Genomic DNA, 22,631 nt, shown 5'->3' on the forward strand with positions numbered 1-22,631 from the left:
GGGTCTGGGCGTCTTTCCTTCTAAAGTTGAAGAGCAGCTGTAATTTATCCCAACTTGAAAGGCAGGTGGGGAATGCTGCAGCCAGAGCAGCTGCTTAGCTCTAAGGACACATTTGACTCAGGAACTGGGCGGGCGGGCTGGAAAACCTGGAGCGGATCTCCCATTTGGTCTTTTTTTTTAAATCCCATTTATATCCCTCCCTTCTCTGAAGACTCAGGGCAGCTTACAATTTAAAGCACAAATCAATGTGCTTAGCAATAGCCTTCATTCTATGTATATGCCTGCTTATTAGGGCTTTCACCACCCCCCAAGCAGCATTATTACAAAGTCAGCTTATTGCCCCCAACAATCTGGGTCCTCATTTTACCTACCTCGGAAGGATGGAAGGCTGAGTCAACCTTGAGCCTGGTGGGATGCGAACCTGCACTAATTGCAGGCAGCTGGTGTTACTTAAGGCTCTGCGCAGGGAAAGCTTTAGAGTGAATTAGGAAAAGTGAAAAAGTGAATTAAGAAAATAGGGAATGGTTGCTGGAATTGGGTATGTGTAGTTTAACGAAGAGAAGGGTGAGGGGTGACATGATAGCAGTGATCCAATATCTCAGGGGCTGCCACAAAGAAGAGGGAGCCAAGCTATTCTCCAAAGCACCTGAAAGCAGGACAAGAAGCAATGGATGGAAACTAGTCAAGGAGAGAAGCAACCTAGAACTAAGGAGAAACTTCCTGACAGTTAGAACAATTAACCAGTGGAACAACCTGCCTCCAGAAGTGGTGAATGCTCCAACACTGGAAGTTTTTAAGAAGAGTCTGGACAGCCATTTGTCTGAAATGGTATAGGGTTTCCTGCCTTAGCAGGGGCTTGGACTAGATGACCTCCAAGGTCCCTTCCTACTTCTTCTTCTTCTTCTTCTTCTTCTTCTTATTATTATTATTATTATTATTATTATTATTATTATTATTATTATTATTAAAGTTTAATCCACTTGCACTGTTTTATGTTTACATGTTTGATGACAAACAGCCTTATGTTTATAAGTGACAGTTTTCCTACTAAGTACCTGCATGTCATAAGCATTTGAATTAAAATTACCATATTAAAATCAAATCTGATGTTTTTTTAATTTTTATTTGGTGTGTGTTGGAAGAGGGGTAGTCTTATACGGCGAGTATAGCCCAAACCCTATAATTTAACAGGAAATGTAGGGGGTCGTCTTATACGCCCAGTCGTCTTATACGCCGGAAAATACGGTACATTTCTAGTCTGATTGTACAGCATTCTATCTTTTTTCTTGTAGGCTTCCTCCTTGGCATGACGTAGCTGCTGGAGTTTAGCTGTGAACCAAGGCTTGTTTTTACTGTATATTCATAAGTTTCTGGTTGGCACACATAGGTCTTCACAAAAAACTAATATATGATGTTCTATCTGTGAGTTTATCCAAGACTGCAGAGGTATCTTCAAAAACTTTCCAATCAGTGCTGTCAAAGCAAGCCTGAAGTTTAGCTTTGCCTCCTCAGTTCAAGACTTCACTGATTTAATTGTTGGTTTGATGGTTTTAAGTCTTTGTCTATAAACAGGTACAAGGTGAATCATACTATGATCAGAGTGTCCCACAGCTGCTTGTGGTAAAGACTGATAGGCATCTTTTAGTGTTGTGTAGCAGTGGTCTAAAGTATTCTTGCCTCTAGAGAGACAGTTGACATGCTCAAAGTATTTTGGTAGCTCTTGGCTTAAGTTAGCACTGTTGAAATCTCCTAACACAATGAGGAGTGAATCAGGATATATTTCTTCAGCCCACAGAATCTTGTCAGCTAGTTTGTAATGCTTTAATTGTGCAAGCTTGTTGCGAAACATACACTGCAAATAGGACAATTTTTTATAGATAATATAGATTTATAGTTTATAAAATATTGATTAGAGAAAAAAATGAAAGTTGTGGCATGAACATAGAGTAAAAGGTTAATGTACAGTTATAATTCCTATAAAAGAAAATCACAACTCATTTCTTTAAATTTTCTTTCCTTTTTCTGTACTTTTGTTTTTTCTTTACTACTTTGTTTTTTCTTTACTACTATTTTTCTGTATTCTAAATATTAATTTCTCTTACTTTTCTCTTTCTTTTTTATAATCTTAATAAAGCTATTTTAAAAGAAGAAAAGAAATGCAGGCAGGACAAACCTAAATTTATCCATTGTACCATTAGCCTAAAATGCTAAAAATATAGTATTATTTCAGGAGTTATATAAGGTATTACCCATCTACTTAAAAGTGTAGTGTATGATATATGACATGGGAAGAATGTAAGTACCTGAATAATTGAAAAATGTATTCTGCTTTGTGAACCATATAAAGTATTATGTATAGAATGGCTTCCTAAAGATCTTGCAAAACAAAAACATTAAAATTAGAATAAACTTTAATAGTGTGGAGTGAGCTATGATATTCTCATTAAATAATTTAAACTTAGTTTTCCCTATTTCTTTTAGTGGAGCTATTTAAACAAGTTATGCTTACTTCAGATACAAAAGCCACATTTAATGTGCCAGATAGATTTGGCGTCATCTTTAAGCTATCATACTTTTGTATACAAAGCACAAAAATAGTTTCATATAGTAAATTATAGTTGGCTGTTACAGAAATGCCTGTGCAAGGCCTTTCTTTCCGACAATTGTGCAGGAGTGTTTGCCAACTGATGGCAAGTTTCCTCCACCATTTCTTCTTCCTTCTATAACCACACATATGCAGCAGTCTATCAGGAAGTAGTCTGACAAAGAGTGGCCTCTCCAAGCTTTGAATTCCCATTAGCTTTTCGCCTGATTCTAGCTGTTTCAATTTCTAGCTGACTTACCAGACTGCTGACTGCTTTCAAAGACTAGCAGTCTCTCCTCTTGGTTTCAGAAATACAGTTAATAACAATGCTTCAACAATTCAAGCAATTTCCTTACTGTGTGACCTATAATACAGTTCTTTAAATCTGATTATAAAGAAAACAGTTTATATGTGTTGTTTGCCAACTTGTCACAAATCTTCAAACATCATGTAACTAAGTTCTGCTCATTAATTTACTGGATACAACTTTTTATAAACCAAAACTATATTCAAACAAGAACTCACTAAGTATGTCATATACAGCCTTTGCTGTAAACCTAGAGAAGTCTTTTCCCAAATGAAGTACAGCAGATGCACCCAAATCTAATTTAGAAGTCACTGCTCAAGGCACTATCTCACCTAAGCAAGTTCACTTCAAAATCAGCAAAAGGCACTGATGAAAATCATACACTGGGTGCTTTCATATTTCTATTTCCTCTCTCACGAGACAAGGGAAGTTTTAAAGGAAGTCAAAGTACTGAGAGAAAAGGATTGAAAGGAACTGCAAAGAAGCTAACAGTAAACTTCCAAATCAAGACATACCAAGGCTACTCTCACTAACACTGACAGGGCAAGCCACTAGACTAGAATATAACATGAGAGCAAACCCCATTCCCTACTTGGCACAGATGTTACTTGGTTTGGGTAACGAAATATCTGCATGATAACAACCAAGCTCAGGAAGTCAAAGTGTTTTGAGCAAAAGATTATTGCTTTCATGGTATCAACTCCAGTCATGTTAAGAGTCTGCCTGAGTACTTTAACAAATATAAATATAACATATTGTTACTTTATTACAGTTCAGTAATGTTAGAATGGGAAAAAGTAAAATCTCCCCTCTCGCCCACTGAATCAATCCCACTTAGTGCTATTGTTAAAAATAATTGTAGATGGGGAAAGAAGGGGAAATGAACATATAATGAAATTTCCTACCTGGGCTTTCCACTCGTTTGTAATGATAGGGATTGATGCAGACTTCCTTCTGTTTTGAACCAAAGGGAAACTCACAGCATTCCAATGGTTTAAGTTCATGATGGCTCTGAAGATCGGGCCAGCGCCATACACGACAATAAATTACATGGGGAAGCCCCTTGCGATGAGAAACCTGAAGTCTGCCATCTAAGGAACGAGGAATTGTAACACAGTTGCTTGGCTGACCAGGACAACTTAATGCTTTTTCCAACTCTTCCATTGCTCCTTTTTTCTTCTTAAGTTTTTTAACTAAGGCATCAACAGCTTTCTCTGCCCATTTTTCCTCTTCATCCCCTTGCTTCCACCCCAGCAGTCTTTTAACAGCTGGGCTTGTAAAGGAGAACAAACTTGTCACATTCATAGTGATTAGTTAGAAGGAAAGTATCAGAGCACAATTTCTATATCTCCTTCCAACAACTATCCAGAACAAATTCAGATGATTTCTCCCAATTCCAAATTCTTGCAAAATGAACCCAACATTCCAGTCTGATAGATGTCTTTGGAGTTCCACGTCTTAACCAGGTACCTACAGAACATAACATTGGAAGGGAAAAAAAAGTTCGGTTAAAACAATATAATTTTACCAATATCGATAGCATACCTTTTCTACTTCATTGGCAAAATCCAGACTCTAATAGGACATTTTTCATTATTACTGAGTAAAGGGTTATCATATATTAGTTCTTTTATATTATGAAATAAAGCCAGTTTTTTTACTCCTCATGTAATATACAAACCTCTTTCAACATAGTATTTTAGTTTCGATAACTGAAAGAATGAAAAGTGCATAATGTGATTTCTATCAATCTCTGAAGTCAATCAGCAGTTAATATGTGAACAGTTTGCTAGCAATTCAGAATACTGATGGTCGATATCCCACACCTGAATTTGTTCAGAGTTTATAGTCAATTATAACAGTCTGAACAACTGTTAACTCTTTAGTTTAGTCATACAGGTTTATAAAACTGCCACTCATAATTATGACAAATTAATTTTATTATATTTAGTGTTGCTTGTTATGAACCAGTCAACAGGTTTTAAACATCCAACTAACCAAGAATTATTATACTCTCTCTCTCTCTCTCTCTCTCTCTCTCTCTCTCTCACACACACACACACACACACACACACACACCAAAAGGAAAAAAATTGCTTAACAAGGATGTCTGATTAAAATGCTTCTGCAGCATTTAAAACAAAATTCATACCGCTTTTCTCAGAAATGCAGTCTTTGTATATACTGGGATACTAGACAACCTGTGACCCATTTAGGTACTGTTTCAGAAATATTTTCTTACTTAAACAGAGAAACAGAATGATTATAAGCAGCCAAAACATCAGTTGGAGAGACTTCTGAATTCTGCCTGGCTTCTACCGTCATTGAGTGTCCTTGTGGGAGCATTGGAAATATCCTTTTATTTATTTCTTCCTTCTCTCCCTCCTTCTTCCTTTTCCTTCTTTTTCTCCCTCCCTGCTTCCTTCCTCCCTTCCCTCCACTCCTTCCTTCCTTCCTTCCTATATCTTTACTCCTCTCTTCTTATATCTCCACTCCTTCTCCCTCTCCCTATATCTACTAATTTTGACCAATTGAAAATTACAAACAAACACAAGACTTTTAGTAGTATAAGAATAAGAAATATATAAACAATTGACTGATTTCGATATTTAATTTTAATGAGTTCTAACACAATTATCATTGCTCAGAGTGCTTGCCCAATAAATTTAAGGCACCAGACTAGAAGGCCAAGCACTGTGAGTTCTAGTCCTGCCTTAGCCGTGAAAGCCAGTTAGGTAACCTTGGGCCAGTCACTCTTTCTCAACTGAACGCACCTCACAGGGTAGCTGTTGTGGAGAAAACAGGAGGAGGAAGGTGTGTTGGATATAATCATTGCCTTGAGTTATTTATAAAAATAATAAAGGTGGGATACAAATAAACAAACAAAAAGCCCCCAATCTAGTATAACAGGGGTGTCAAACTGCCGGCCCACGGGCCGGTGTGTCATGTGGAAACCGCGCCCACCCCATTGCCGGCAATGGCAAAACCATCCCGATATGTTGTGTGACGTCATGTGACGTCACGAGTTTGACATGTCTGATCTAAGGTAACAATGACTTTTTTAAGAAAAAAAAAAGCAATCCAGTAGACTGAATGCTTATCAGGAAGTGTTGAGATTCGGTCTACTTGAGTTAGAAAAATCTATGTTCATTAGGGAAAAGCAGTATAAATTAGCAGCAACATAATAAGAAAATATTTATTCTCAAGAAGTCTAAATCTCTGGAGCCAAATGCATCCTTGAGTACTGAAGGCATTAACAAATGTTTTGGCTGAACACATATATTATCTTTAAGAAAACCCGGTGAACCACTGAAATGCCAGATGACTGACGTTTCAGTCTTCAAAGAACAGAAAAAAGCAGGAAACTACAGATTCAGATATCCTGACATTGATACTTAGAAAAGTTCTTAGGGTAATCTAAATCATTTTGTATTAGGGTAGTGTCAAAAGGGGCAATCAGCCAAATGAATCCTATTGAGATCAAAACGTGTCTATAAATGACTTGTGGAAAGCAAAACATTTTGAAGAGTTTGTTTCAGCATTTGTTGTTTACTGCAGTTGTTAACTTGCAGGAAGGAAAGGAGAAATGTCAATTTTAAAGTATATATGTAAGTGAAGAAAACCCAGTCTAACTTGTTAGGAAGGAGTAGGCAATCCCCAGTTTGTAAGGATAGCATTCATGAAGGAATTCCTTCAATTAAATTAGGCCCCCAGACTAAGAAGACTAGCGGCATATATCAAAAGTAATTGGATTGGGAGAAAGATCTAGTTTGCTACAAAAATGTATTTAAGAAATCCTTATCCTTTGGCCATGCCAGGGAAGGATAATGGGATATCTAAAAAGAGCTGCCAAGTGTTATCCAAGAGCAGTGATGGCGAACCTTTTAGAGACCGAGTGCCCAAATGCAACCCAAAACCCAGTTATGTATCGTTGGGTGCTGGGTGGGCATGGCCCATTGGGTGGGTGTAGCCCATTGGGTGGTTGTGGCCAATTGGGTGGGCATGGCCCATTGGGTGGGCATGGCTGTGGTGGTAACAGCAGACTGGGTGGGACTAAAAAGTTCAATCAATTCCAACTTTGCGAGATCTTTTTTTTTCCTGCAAGAAGTTGAAATTGATTGAAACTTTTTTTTTGCACACGGCAGCGGAGGCCTAAAGCAAAAAAAGTTTTATAAAAGCCAGCTGAAGGCTAGGACTGGGGCAATGGGGCACGTGCCCACAGACAGGGCTCTGCGTGCCACCTGTGGCAGGCGTGCCACAGGTTCACCACCATGGTCCTAGAGTTTAGCAGAGGCAATCAAGCATGTCACAATCAAAAGCACTGGTATCTTAAGTGCTAAGAATTGGACAGTAAGAATTTCTATGTTACAATTATTGGAATTTTTAAAAAATGAATAATACTTGGTCTAGAACTGCTACAAATGCACCTAGAAATAATGGTTTTGGCAGATGCAGTTATGAAGACCAGTTTCTCACACAAGCATTTGAGCAGATGGTGCCAAGGCAAACTTTATCAACCAGTTGTGTATTATGGGCCCCGGCTACACTTTCCAGAATTCCTGTCTAGCATGGAAGTTGTAATTCCTATAGATTTCAAGGTACCAAATTTGGAATTATTGCCTTAGCATAACTAGTTATCATTTCCATTCTTAATAATTCATTCCTTTAATGTATAGATATGACACAATAGCAAATATTTTCAGAATATTTACAATTTACAATGAAATTTACAGTTTTACAAATTTAGAATATGGTACAAAAGCAAATATTTTCAAAAAGGAGTGCCAAAACAGTCTGAGCCTTTGCTTTTTCAGAGATCCCTTCCCATTTTGAACAGCAACAATTACAAACATCTGCTTATTTTAAATAGCAGTTTTCTCATAATCTGTGTAGGTGTATTAGAAACACACAGGCAAAAGAACAGACATTTCCATCTATATTTAGATCTGCCCGGTCAGCTGTAATTGCATAATTTCATCAGAATCTTCTGCAACGGAAATACATCCATATTCATCCAGGATTCAAAGGAAACATCTTTACAAGCCATATCCTTTTACAAACCAACACATGGTCTCATGCTACTCTGTCCAATTGTTAAATATCTTCTTTAGGAAGGGCAGGGAATTTTATTTCTTTATCCATTCCAAAGACATTTCCTTTTATGATTTGAAGAGTAAGGTGGAGCCTCACACACAGGTGAAAAGGGAGAGGGAACAACGAAAAAGAGGCAGACAGTTGACACTAGTGAACTTCTGTAATGGTATTTGGAAATGATCTTGGGAGACAAGTGCAGAGACGCTGCCTAGGATATGGTCAGATAAGAGAGAGAATAGCTCGCAGCTGGATAGTGGACACAGCAAGAGGCTCAAGAAGAGATCTTCGCTAGTTTCTCAGACTGTAAAGGAGATGGGAGGAGAATTGTACTTTCAGATTCCAGGATTACCAGGCAGACCAGCTAGGAAATATGACCAGATAAGCTAATTCTATCCTATGGTAAACCTCCATTAACAGAGTCTTACAATTTATAAACTCTAGTTTACAGTTCACTGCTGTAAACTCTTTCAAACCAACGTTTGATAAGCCAAAAAACATCCCATTGATTCAGATTCTATTATATATATCAATACAAGCACTTAATATTATTTGAAAATAAACTGTACACTTGGACTCTGACTGTATCTAATTTTAATATACCATTAAGCATTAATTTTATCAAGCTGCAATTGTTTATGACTTGAAAGAGAAAACATTGTAGGAATAATCTGATTAAGCAATCTCCAAATCAGAACATTTTCTGTTTCCCAAATTTGCAGAATTATCACTACAGTATACTCTTCAAGCGTCCTACTCCAAATTACATTAACTCCTTCATTTGAGCCTAAGTACAAGGATACTAAAATATGCTGGAAAAAATCCTGGTTTTTTTCTCTTTCAGTTGGAAAGCCTAAGATTTCTTTTTAGTGAAAAATGAAACAAGCTATAACTTGTGCATTCGTCTCTAATCAAATTTGCATTGCATATCTTCAAACTGTTTGGAATACTGACAGAATTAGACATGCTCACGGTTTCCTCATGGAATGCCAGTATGAGCAGGTGTTAAATTGTAAGCAAAACATGGCTGACAGTAAATGCCTGTTTTCCCCTATTTGTTCTCATGCATGTAAAACTGTTGTATCTCTGAACAGAAAATTCAGTCATGCTCCCAATGTAAGCATTGTAATAGTGTTTATACATACATACATACATACATACATACATATGGTAAAGGTTCCCCTGTACATGCGTGCTAGTCGTTTCCGACTCTAGGGGCCAGTGCTCATCTCCGTTTCAAAGCCGAAGAGCCAGTGCTTGTCCGAGGACGTCTCTGTGGTCATGTGGCCGGCATGACTAGACACCAAAGGTGCACGGAACACTGTTACCTTCCCACCGAAGTGGTCCCTATTTTTCTACTTGAATTTTTACGTGCTTTCGAACTGCTAGGTTGGCAGAAGCTGGGATGAGTAACAGGCGCTCACTCTTGTTACACGGCAGTCGGGATTCAACCCGCCAAACTGCCGACCTTCTGATCGACAAGCTCAGCGTCTTAACCCACTGAGCCACCGCGTCCCACATAACCAAAGATCCACATACGAACACCCGCGAAAACCTCAGAAAACAAATGTGTGTATATATATATATATATATATATATATATATATATATATATATATAAAATTTTAAAAATACGAATCCCAAGCATATTTAATTAAAGTATAAAATCTTCGAACAATGGGATGGATAAAAAACAGTTGTTTATTGCTAAAAGATCATAATAAGCAATAAAAAGTAACTGTTTAAAGCATATCTACCTAATCTAAGCTTTCGCTGGTCCTCTGTCAGCATCATCAGAGAAAACATTGATGGTTGGAACGACCATTGGTAAGCCTGTTTGGTTCCGCGCTCTGCTCATTGGCCACGTGATGGACCTTCTCTAGCCAATCGTGATTGTTCTGACTGTCTCGCATCGCTTCCCTTGCAATCCGGTCTTACTGTCCCCCCCTTTTTTTATCGTTCTCCTCCCTATCTGTTTTGATTTGACTGATCTTGTTTTCTTTTGTTGTTCCTATTCCAATGTCATAGCTGTCGGTATTTTGTACTCTGTGTCCTCCTTCTCTACCCTCCTTGCTTGTGATCGGCTATTCTGTGCTATGCCTGGGTTTCCCTCCAAATGACTCCCTTCCTGTTCTGCAAACAGCTCCCCGCCCCGATTCACTTGCACGTATGTCTTTCTTTCAATGCTTATCCATTGATCTTTATTTGATCCCTGGACTAGCCACCCAAATGTTTTTGGTTTATTTATATGCTGCTCGTAGCTTTACTCGATGTGTCAATCAAACAAACGGCACCCTCAACACATCTGTTTACAGAAAAGGGACACACACAGATAGGATGCTAAATTATAAAAGTAATCTCCATACATCCCACAAGATCTCCTGCATCTGAACATTATTCAAACATTTAGACACACACTGTAACACGAAAAGAGCCAAGGACAAGGAATGTGATCATCTATATCGGGTATGCAGACGTAACGGCTACCCAACATATTTTATTGGGCGTTACAGTAGGCACCAAGAACCACGTTTGACACAAAATGGCTTGGCAAATACAACTTGGATGACAATTCCATACATAAATGGAGTTTCAGAGGCAACGGCAAGAATATTGGCACCACACAACATTAATGTGGCACACCGGCCAAACCAGACACTCCGTACCAAGTTGATGCGCCCAAAAGAACAACTATCTGAAAAAGAAAAATCATCAGTAATCTATAGGGTGAGATGCAATGACTGCCAATGTAGCTACATCGGAGAAGGATCCAAATAACTACGGTAAAGACAAGAATCCATGAACATAAGCTTGCCATCAAAAGACATGAACAATATTCACAAATATGGACACACATGATCGATAATAACCACTCCTTCCACTTTGCAGGGGCACAGACCATTGCCCAAGACACCTCCAAAGGAGGCAGATTACTTAAGGAAGCCTGGTTCTCAGATAAATTTACAATTAATCGCCACATAGAATTACCACCTGCCTACCAGGCATTAAAAGCACATCAACAGCAACAGAAAGGTCTACCCACAATAAAAAGGAGAGAAGCCAAAAGAAATCAAACTTGGACAACCAGGACACTGGAAGAGATATCTAAAACACAACAACCCACCGAGCCCATATATCTAAATCTCCCAAATCTCTTGAATTTCTGTAGCTTCAAGAATGGGTAAGTACAACTAAATGCATAAAATTGGATACCATATTACACAGTTTAGACTAGAGTCTCTCAAGTTCTACTTAGAAATTATACATGCTTCAAAAATAATTCCTTGTAATAGGAAAGTAATTTGATAGCGTAAGTTACAGAGGTTTAAAAAATGGCTTCATATTTTCAACATTTTGTGAATTTTCAAATAGTAGTAGTACTTATACTTACATTTTACATTGGTTAATTAAGTTTTTCAGTGTAAATGGGATGTGTTTTTTTAATATCGTGCAAAAGTATATTACAATTAGTCCTCAACTTACAACCACAACTGGGACCAGAAGTTGTTGCTAAGCGTTACAGTTATTCCATGAAACATACTGTTCAGCAATGGAAGTTCCAGTAATGCCAGATGCAGGGAAGCATCTTATGCTTTTCCGGCCCCACTGCACTTGCCTTTGCTCAGCCCCCAGTCCTACCTATCTTCTCCCCTATTCTGCCCTTTTGGGTGCCCTGCACTTTGTCACATACTCCTGCTGCCCCCTGCACTGGTGCCTCCTCCACTGCCCATGGCTAACCTTTTCCTCCTGCTGGTGGCCCAGGACTTAGATGCTAGACAAGGGTATAGCCCTGGGATATGTGGAGTGAGGACACGGAGAACTGTTCATTGGCATTTCCCAGGGCGAAAGGGGAATCCATATGGGAGGTGTCGTTTGGGGTGATGATAGAACTGGAAGGGGAGGAATGTGGGCTTCTGAGAGGAGAAGCACATGTACTTCAGCTCATGATGCCCGTATTCCTGGAGAAAGGTCTGTGGGTTTTAACAAGAAGTGGACAAAAGTTCACAGACCCCCTCAGTTCAGGCTTCCTCCTACAAAGTTGATGAAATTTGTGGGGTGGGAGGAATGCTTTACCTGCAGGCAGGCACATGGAACAGTCCAACCAATCAAAAGGAGAACAGCATGCAAATCAATCAAGAAGAGGTGCCCCAGAACTTTGCCCAACCTCACTGCATGTTTATCACAGCGACCAGTGGATAAGTGTATGAGGGAGCATTATATAGAAAAAAGCAGTTTCTTTGCCAAACACAAAATCTTTGCACCAGCCTGCACCCTCTTTTAGGTTCTGTATTTTTTCTTGTTTCCTCTAGTAAAAGTCGAGCTTTTTTCTTCAAATACTGATTAGGAAAAATGAAGGAATCGCTTGGCACACGTGGCAGAAGCAGCACTAGTGGCTGCAAGGAGGGTGTGGCACAGGTTTTAAAGCCTTGATTGGGGCAGGGGGCTACCTACTGTCTTGGATATCTTCTCCAAAGGCTGTTGATGCAGTAGAAACTTCCAATTTTCAGACCAGACAGAACTATAAACTGAGATTTCTTTGATTCTCAGGGATGAAAAAGGGGCCAAAATTGATTGACTTGAAGGAGGAGAAAGGACCAGGAGTTTAAACCCTGGAGTAGACACATACAAAGTTTGATTTCTGTGTTCTACTAACTAAAGGCTGTATTTACTACGTGTGTAAATTGCCCAGAGTTGCTTACGTGAGGTGGGAGATTTAGATATATGATATAATAAACATATTTATTACTTCTTATCTGCAATAAAGCATGTTATCCAATTACCTCATGTCTATAAAAAATTTTCTGTAATCAAATTGCTGAACACAGGTTTGAGTGAAATGCTACAATTTATTGCCTTGCCTACTCTTAAGTCTGAACATCTTTCCAAAATAGTCTTGTTTCCACCTTCAGAACCATTCTGATGGCATAAAACATTTTAAACTATTAGTACAACATAAAAAAGCACTAGAAAGGAATGAAGAGTTGCACTGTATGTCAAAAGTATCCTCACCTGCTCAGAATTCAGATGAACTTAGCAATACTGCAGAAACAATGTCTGCCTGAATTCTTACATAACATCTCTGACAAATCATATAGAACAAGAGAAATACCAGACACTTCAATAAGGCCATATTATGTTCCTATCTTGAGGAAAGGCTGGTGCAGAGAACTGCAAGTCCTTAAGTTACGATCAAAATATAGCCTGCCTATCATGGTTGTAACTCATGACAAATCATAAAGCATGCTGATCATGTGACTGACCTGCTTTTACAACCTTTTTTGCAGTGGTCATTAAGTGAATGTTGCAGTCATTAAGTGAACCAATGGCTCACCATATAGGCAGTTTTGACGAAAACTGGAAGTATATGCCAATTTTCAGCAAAACTATCATAAAACGTAGTCAAATGACCATGGAACACATCAAGCAGCTATAACTGCAACTCAGTTGCTAAGCATCCTCAAGGCAGTCATGTGACTGGGAGGAGATTTCAAATCTGGGTCATAAGTCGAGGACTATATACCAGCCAATTAAAGAAAATCCTTGGAAAAAATTATACAGCAGTTCATAGAAAAGGATCAGTAAATACCTTAAAAACTATCTGGTAATTATCCAAAGTCAGCATAAATTTAGGAAGAACAGGCCTTGCCAGACTAATTGTATCTTATTTATGACTAAATAAATTCTTTACTGGATTCTAGGTGTTCTGTATCTTGAATTCAATAAATTATTCAAGATAGTATCTTGTATTCTGGTTAGCAAACTAATAAAAGTGTGGGCTGATACAACTGGCAGTATATTGAATAAAAAATTTTTTTCCCCTACTCGGTTTGCCTGGTTGCATTAGTGCCATTTGAAACTCTCAAATTACACGTTCTATTCAAAAGTTTGGGAAATTTCTAAATGTAAATGTTTTTAAAGAGAACTTAAAAGTTTTAGAATAGATTTGTGCAACCTTAATAAATCAAAATCCTGTTTTTGAGAACTGATTAACAGTGATTTATTCATACCTTTTTAAATAAACATAATGGTGTCTAATACGTCCAAATAATTGTTGCTGCATATACTGTAATCTAGGATCTAAAAAGATTCTGATTAAAGGTAAAACATTCTCCCACTGCTTAGGGAAAAAATGCAGCTCTCCAATGCCTTATTCTATCTAGTATTTAAAGTCTTCATATTAATTTATTTATAATAGATATTTATAAAGAATGATTACAGGCTTTTTGGTCTCACAGAAGTAAACTAATATAATAACTTAGGTATCTATGGGGCTGAAAACACTGCTGATTCAAATCAAAATTTCAATAATTGCTGTAACTGTAAATACTGTCAGTGCGTAGCAAGTGACAAAACATTATTTATCCTAAAACAGAAAAATCTTTAAAACTAAGATTATCTACCAGTTGATCCAACATAAAGTTCCCACCATCCTTCCATAAAGCATTCTTTTAATGTCAAAATGCATTTTTCCAGAAGTAAGATACCAGGTTTTGAACTAACAGGACAGAAATAGGAGATATAGCAAATCTATTCTGTTTTGAATCCCATTAAGTAAATGTATTAAATATAAATATTTCAACAGGCTAAGGAACAAGAAATTGCAGTAAGTGAAAATGTCCAAAGTTTGGTACTAGTCAATAGAGAATATTGGGTATTTGGTATCCTCCTTTTTATGCTAGCCATTAATTATTTAAGGGGACTTTACAAATATGATTTGGGCTTGCACGACTTTCATTTGGTCTGATACTCAAATCATTGTTCATACGATTTTGTGTAGCATAAAGCTATTTAAAGAAGTTGGTGTAATGTTAAATTGTGTACCTAAAATTTATTTTAAACAACATCAGATTTAGAGATCTTGGTGTGTAGCGTTACTGTTTTGCTTTGTTGAAAAAAAAACCTGCTTAAAATCCTAGATGAAATACGTGTTCACTTTCAGTTCTTAAACTGTTTTTTTATTGATGAAATGGAAAAAGTTATCAATATGATTCTGTATGAGCAAGATTTTAAATTGTTGTTTAAAAATGGAGTTGCTGTTATGTCTCTATTCTGTTTTTTAAAAATTATGTCCATGTGTGAATTTGTTTTCTCTCTAATTTATTTTTTTAGGGTATTTTTAAAGATATGTTCTTTTGTAATTCCTTTTTTGTCATTTGATTATTACTGCAACAAAATTAAAATGGCTCATCAAACCAAACTGAGGTATCCGACAAGGTATGAAAAGGTAAAATTCTGAAAAAGAATTAAAAGGATGGCTCACAGTAAAAGCTAGGTCCCATTTACATTTCATTTCTCCAAAGGGCAGAACTTGGACTTTATGTTGCATGAAAATAGATTCTGACTCTCCAATCTTACTGCTCCTTCAGTAAAGATATTGGAATGCTTATCTGATTTGCAGAAGATACAATACTGCTGTAAAATTTCGTTCTTTTAAATAAGAAAAAGTAATTTTTATAAAGGTGTATAAATAACAGAATGAAATTTAACCCAAAATCCCCGATGTTCTTGGTTAAGAAATAAAAGTCAAATGTTCAGCTTTAGTAATAGTGATTGTCAAAACAATATTTTTTAATAATAGCTGGTTATAAATCAACCATGACTCAGCAATCTGATTTAGCTACAAAAAAGGCACGTGGACATTTAGGCTGCATTAACAGAAGTGTAGTTCCCAACAAAAAGAATGTTATAATATCATTCCATTTGATGGTGATCAGACCTTAGCCCAACATTCTAGGCAAAATATTCTAACAAGAGTTGAAGAAAAAATTGGAACACGTTTAATAAAGGGCAAGTATATGAACAGGGAATTAGAAACTCCTATGAAAAGAAATTTAAGAAGCTGGGCATGACTATCCTTGAGAAAAAGAATTGAAAGGATGGCTCACAGAAAAAGACAGGTCCCATTTTCTATTTCTCCAAAGGGTAGGACATGGACTTTATGTTGCACGAAGCTGGATTCTGACTGAACATCAGAAAAAAACACCTAGAGGTGTGGTCTAATGTGTTCAAGAACAGCTACATCTATCATTCAAGGATTCCTTAGTTTTGATTCATGTACTATACTCAGCATTTTCAACTGCCTAAACTCTCAGGTGGATTCTCTTGTCATTTTATTCATGTAGTTTTTAAAAATGTATTATGTGATATCCTGGAATCCAATTTGATGAGGTGCTTTGGAGAAGTTTTTGCATTAAAATAATCATATTTTCTAAATACACCATTTAAAAATAATAGAATCTGCTTCAGAATTGCAATTTTACACATATATTCAAGTATAAATCAATTAGAATTTTATTAAGTTAGAGCTGTGGTTGATAAAGAGTCAAACACAATTCAAACTGCAGATTCTTAAACATGAATACTGTGGGATAAGAAAAAGGGGCTTTCAGCAAACCATCTGAAAGGAAGAGAAGTTACTATGATTGCCATCATCAAATCAATCTGCTGAAAGTAACTTCCATCTGGACAGGTAGCTATAGTCTAACCTCTGTTCATAGACAATATCAGTGCTGTCATGTGTTGCATTTTGGATGACTGGCAACCAGACTAAATTTATGGCTATTTGCAGTGCTTTTTTTGTAAAAGAAAAAGGTGCCGGAACTCACACATGTCATACAACCTGCCTTGCCTACCCTATAAGGTACCATCCAAAAAAGGTGCCGGAACTCCATTCTGAGCGTTCTATGAGAAAAAAAGCCCTGGCTATTTGTAACATCCTGTGGTCACATGACTGCAATTTACAGTGTGTGGGGTTTTTTGTTGCAAATCAGTATTTTGTTTCCAGCTTCTGGTAAAAAATGTCCATTGAGGACAGTGGGTTCATATTATGACTGTGATGTTTGCTTAATGACTGACTCAAAAAATGTCATAAAATCAGGTTGGTCAAATGGTGCCTCAATGTATGACTGTCATGACATACGGTGTAAATTCTGGGCTCCATTAGAGTTGTAAATCAAAGACTACCTGCAGATCATATAGAGCCCCAATTTGAGCCCCAATATACTTTGGGCATCTTATAAAGCACTGAATTCAAAAATATTTGGTTATATACCACCCATCTGTGTGCACACATAGGATGCTGATTGTATAGCTTGGATTCCATAGTCAAATAAGTAAATGTGCATTTTATTTTGTATTCACATACCCATATTTTGCCTTTCCTCCTAGGACTCTATAAACAGTGGTTTTATTAATGATTTAGACAGAGGAAAACCGACCTAAAGTCACTAGTGAGCTTCCATGATTGAGGGTGGACTTGAACTTGCATCTGCCTTGCCCTAAAACCTTAGCTGCTATACATGTGCTAAAGCAGCTGACAGAACAACTTTTCATTCCTTTTGATCTCATACCAATCTGGATGTGTGATTAATCACGTGCTTACCAGAAAGAAATCTGTTAAGAGAAAGATTTCCATCCTTCATTCAGTATGATCTTTTTCTGCAATGACCCAGACTGAAAAACAAACTCTCCTAATTCAAGTGAAAGTACATTCCAGGGACTTCTGGTAATTCAATTTTCTCTTTTCCAACCTTATTAATAAATTTATAGTGGCCCATGTAATTATTGTTGATGTAAATCTTTCTTGGTTAGCAGAAACCTTGATTTGTTTGTTGTGTACAAGAATCTATCAGTGCCACGAACTGAACTGCACACACAAAACAATAACACAGAGTTTAGCTTTGCATGCGTGTTATTTGATTAGAGCAGGATCTACAATTTCATAATTGCTAGGAAGTCTGTTGCAGTCACAATCTGAATTAAGTACAAAATATCTATCTAAGGACAAAGCTGCATTAGCAGATTTGTTATACTTTAATCCCACTACAGCAGACATGTCGAACTTGCAACATCATGTGACATCGCGCGACTATCGGGACTTTTTCCCCATTGCCAGCAATGGGGTGGGTGCGGTTTCATCGTGATGCATCCGGCCACAGGCCGGCAGTTTGACACCCCTGCCCTACAGCAACTCTTCAAATATACAGTTCAAACTCAGTGGCTAGAGACTTGCCAAAAGCTAAACTTAAACCCTATAGAATTAAACCTAGTTCTCCAATGTTCTATTTTTAGCACTACAAAGCTATTGAACATGTGGTAATCCACTGGAAAATTAAGATACAGCAACTTTTCAGAAATGCATTTAGTCATACCCAATCTTTTTCTCTTGTTTACTGTTTAATAACTTACTACCTGCTCTGTTTTGGGGAACAAAAGAGAAAATTATAGAAGAAACAATATTCTTTGTATTTTTAAAAATCTTCACCTCTATACTGCCTACAAATAAATGATAATGTAACAATATGATGTCTTAATATATTTATGATAACTGAAGCTGAACCCCTCACGTCATCCTGATGTATCATTTTGCGTTTTACTGCTGTAAGTCAATTTGAGATCTACAGCAGGTTGGAAAGGCTAGTAATGATGCTCTCTGCAGTCTCTAGAGAGTCCACATTATACACAGCTTACATTATTTATAAAGTTAGATGATGCCTCCATTAGCCCTGCAAGATTACACACCAAGAAAACCACTTATACTTGACAAGACAGGCTACACTGCATTACCAGCACAACTTAATTCAAGTTTACCTACTCCCTAGACCGATCTTGCCTTCTGTTTACACACATTAAGCAGGAATACAGTGAGAAACTTATTTGGAAATAATCGCTGTCAGTTTAAAAGTTCATGCCTTTCTTTTGAGAATTAGAATTTTACCTGCTACTTCTTTATCTGGCAGCATATACTGTATATGTGAAAAACACTGGGCTTTTTATAAAACTAATACCAAGGTCATTTTAAGTGGCTAGTAATTATTGCCTATGTTTCTGTACAGCCATCAATAATTAAATTTTCCTGCATGTCTTCATTACATGTAAATATCTCTGCCAGAATTATTTTCTACAGCTTATATACATCAAGGACCAGTTTCTTCCTAGGAAATCACTTTCCAGCAAAACACACACATATACACATATAAGAAGGACAAAGAGGGAAGCATTTTCTCAGTTTCACACCAATGCTAAAAAAATTAAAATCTTGGCCACCCTTTTCTGCCTCTGCCTTACTACTGCAATAGGGAATGTATAAGTATAAAGCATTACAGACATTGCAGGGAGTTCTCCCGCAATTGATTTTACTGAAAAGTTCAAATAAATTATGGGTGAGATAATTTCTAGCTGTGGAAATACATATGCAAATATATTCACTGGAGAGTGTGAAGGCAGCATCCAGTTTAAGCAAGTTTGAAAAGATTTATTCAACTCTAGCTTGAAGCAAAAGCATCCTTTGCAAATAATGGCAGATATGCATTAACAAAAGGGAAAAGCAGAAAAATACAAATGTTTACATCAGTAAATATATATTCTACTTTCCTTCAGTGGAACTTATGTAATTGTAACCTTAGAGGTTCTCAATTGTCTTAGCCTCTGCAAACAGTGGAGTCATCTGATCAAGGATATGCACACAAAAAAACCACAAGTAAAGAGAAGGACACTGCAGATGAGAACTGTATTTGAGAACCGTATTTGATTATGTGGAGGGGGGTTGAAAGGGTCAGAATTAAAACAAGGACAAATCAGTGCCCTTGTAACACGATCTGGCCTTGAACCAAAATGATCTTATCAGGTATGGTGGCTAGGAAGCTTTTAGGCAGGTTTAGCTTCTGCAATCATGCCCTGAAGACTGAGTTATGCCTTGAGAAAAGAAAGACCAAGTATTCCTGTTATCAAGAGGAGTTAGGCATTTCCAAAAGCTTTTCAAATAGAAGTCACAATAGTTATGTTAAATGGCCTCCTTCAACCCTCAGCAGGTACCATCCTCAGCCCTTTCTGGATGCAAAGCACACCTATAAAAATAAGAATTGCATAGGTTTAAAGTGGCAACCGCCTAGAGGAATGCTGTCTTATTGTTGCTGCAACTAAACAACTAGAACTTGGAAGTCTATGGAGATCCTCAGTCATCCAGGTCATGATTGTCCTAAAGGTACCTTTTCAAAGGCAACTAGACTTTCCAGTCCAGTTACCTTTTGACAAAGCACCTTTGGGATAGTGCTTGGAAGGGGGAACCTCTGCAGCTGCAGTTCATGTTCAATTCTTAAATAAACACAATTGAAGGGGCAGCAAGTTAGACAGAACAAAGCCTCTGCCAGTTGTTCTTAAAGGGGATTGAGTTTTTCTATGGCTACTGATGAGAACACTACAATTCAAACACCAACTCTTTTTGTTACCACGCAGGAGTGATTTGTCCTAAACCCAACTGGACTCTGGCCATTTTCACCATGGAACTCTTCCATGAGTTTATATCTACTTTCCCTTCCTAAGGGAAGCAAAGGTTGCTCCCCAGTATAATGAAAATGAATCTGGATTAAAATTGGTATCCACATATATTTAGCCACAGTAAAGATCTGTTGTCTTATCCTTAAGCATAGAGAGCTAATCCTCAAATTAAAGCAGCTTTTCATATTCATACCCTGTATTAAGAAATTCTAAGTCAGCCCACACACGCAGCCTCATCCACTATTAACAAAGGGCAGAAAGAAACTGCTATCCTCGATTTATCATAGCTTTCCGCTACGAATTCCCGTAAACCTCGCCAAATAAACCCGGAGGATGGGTGGGAGGAGAAAGCAAGGTTTCTACTAGAGCAAACAAACAAAAATTCCCGACTGGGTCATCGATAATGTATTTTAATTTATTTATTATATTTTTATACCGCCCTTCTCCCGAAGGACTCAGGGCGGTGTACAGGGCAATAAATATAAAAAACGAAATACAAAAGTTAAAAAACGAATTAAATATTTAGCCCAAGTTTAAAACAGTATTAAAAACATATTAAAACCCCAACCCTAACCCCATCAGACCAGGTCAGATTGCTCAAATAAATAAAACGTCAAAAAGGGAAGTTTGCGCAGAGAAATCTTGCCACTCAAAAAGGAAAGAAATCGGGCTCAGAAAGCGCCCCCCCCCAAGCATCAGACACACACACACAAAAAAGGAAAAATGCTGAATTGTAAAAGAGAGGGCAGCTCCATTGGGGTGGTTCATCTTCCTCAAGTACTGACGCCAAATTGGAGGCCAATTTCTTCACTTTGGCTCGGAATAGCCAGGACGCCCGCAAGGATCTCCTGACTGGGAAGCAAAGACTCTGGGTTTCTATTGCTTTCCCTCTCCCCTACTTGAGAAGTGGCAGCAGAAAGGAAGTGGAAAGCAGAGAAGGGGGAGGGGGATGGCGTGTCTACTTTACCTCTGGAGCTACAAAAAGGTCTCCATACCTCCACCTCCTCCTTTCCCCCCCCCCTCTCCCTAGGAAGAGGAGAGGAAACTTTTTAGAGCGTTAAAATCACCGCCGCTGCAGCGCCTCGCTCTTTTCGGCTCCTCCATCAGCACAGCCGCCATCATGAGAGAAACGAAAGCTCTCCTTTGCCCTAATCTCTCTTACACGCGCGCGATTCAAGATCGTCGCCGCTCAGCCTCACCCTGCCCACCCTCTTCCATTCTTGCAGTCGCATTGTTTTAAAAAGCCAGCGAGGAAACGGCAGAAAGAGGAGAGAGGGGGGGGAATTTTTTTTTTCCAAAAAAAAAGGGAGGAGAAAGAACACAAAAGCGGGTAGGAGGATGACTCCCCAAGGAAGGCGAGCTCGGAGTTGAGCGGCAGACAAGAGTAGCCAAAGCCGACCTCTTACCAGCTGTTCGCGAGGGGCGAGGCGAGGGAATAAGGAAAAGATCATGCAAAGCGCCGGGCAGCGCGTCGCAGCTGCTGGACAGGCGGGCAAAGTCCCACCCGCTGCCGCCGCTGCTTTTCCGCTCTCGCTTCCAGAGCCGCCGCTTAGCAGCCAGCGCTCGCTCCGCCGCTGCGCCTGGATTGATCTGGTCTCACTGGCGTCAGAGAGTCGGAGCCACCCAACCTCCACTTACCCCACTGCCAATACACAACATACATACATACATACACACACAGAGACACACAAAGACACACATACACACACACACACACAATATAAATATATAAATATATATATATATATATAAATATATATATATATATAAATATATATATATATATATATATATATATATATATATATATATATATATATATATATATATATATATATATATATATATATATATATATATATATATATATATATATATATATATATATACACACACACACACACACACACAACACGCACGCACACGCTCTGCCTCTAGGCCAAGTTAGGGATCCTCTCCAAATGCCCGCCCCCGCGTCGGCAAGGAAGGCATTGCTGGTTCGGCTGGACTGGAGAAACAGCTTCGTGCTTTTCCCTCCCTCTTCTTTCTCCGCTCCCCAGCCCGCCTGGAGGAGCACTCGCAGTCATGGAGCGGACCGGCGGCCTGCAGCGGGATTGCAGCTTCGACGGAGCCATTTGCCCAGGGGTATCAGCGACCCGGGCAGCTTTTTAGGATTTCGCTTCCAGTTTTGTGTAACTCAGGCGCGGCTTCGGTGGCAAGCCTGGGACATGTATCCCCAGAACGTGTCCTCCTGCCACCGACCTGAATCTGAAAAAGCAGTGGTTTCGAGCTGGTAAAATCGGGTGTTTTTGTGAAGCTCAGCAGTCTGACTAGATCAGGGGTCTTCAAACTTGGCCCTTTTATGACTTGTGG

General features: G+C 38.3%; 1 protein-coding gene across 3 annotated transcripts in view; it reads right to left on the minus strand.

Moving 5' to 3' along the window:
• The window catches only part of SMAD1 (SMAD family member 1), a 42,623-nt gene extending 20,695 nt beyond the window's left edge, over positions 1–21,928 (minus strand). The window contains exons 1-2 of one of the 3 annotated variants that reach the window (XM_081332659.1): positions 21,665–21,928; positions 3,797–4,361 (exon numbers count right to left, since the gene is read on the minus strand). In XM_081332659.1, coding sequence (XP_081188785.1) covers positions 3,797–4,196 — 400 coding nt within the window. In that variant the 5' untranslated portion in view covers positions 4,197–4,361; positions 21,665–21,928. Of the gene's footprint in view, positions 1–3,796; positions 4,362–21,225; positions 21,464–21,664 lie in introns of those variants that run through there. The other 2 variants (XM_081332657.1, XM_081332658.1) reach the window with 2 other exon arrangements.
• Between the last annotated feature and the right edge of the window lie 703 nt (positions 21,929–22,631).

The sequence above is a fragment of the Vipera berus genome, assembly GCF_964194415.1.
Source record: "Vipera berus genome assembly, chromosome: 7".
In the NCBI taxonomy this organism is placed as follows: domain Eukaryota; kingdom Metazoa; phylum Chordata; class Lepidosauria; order Squamata; family Viperidae; genus Vipera; species Vipera berus.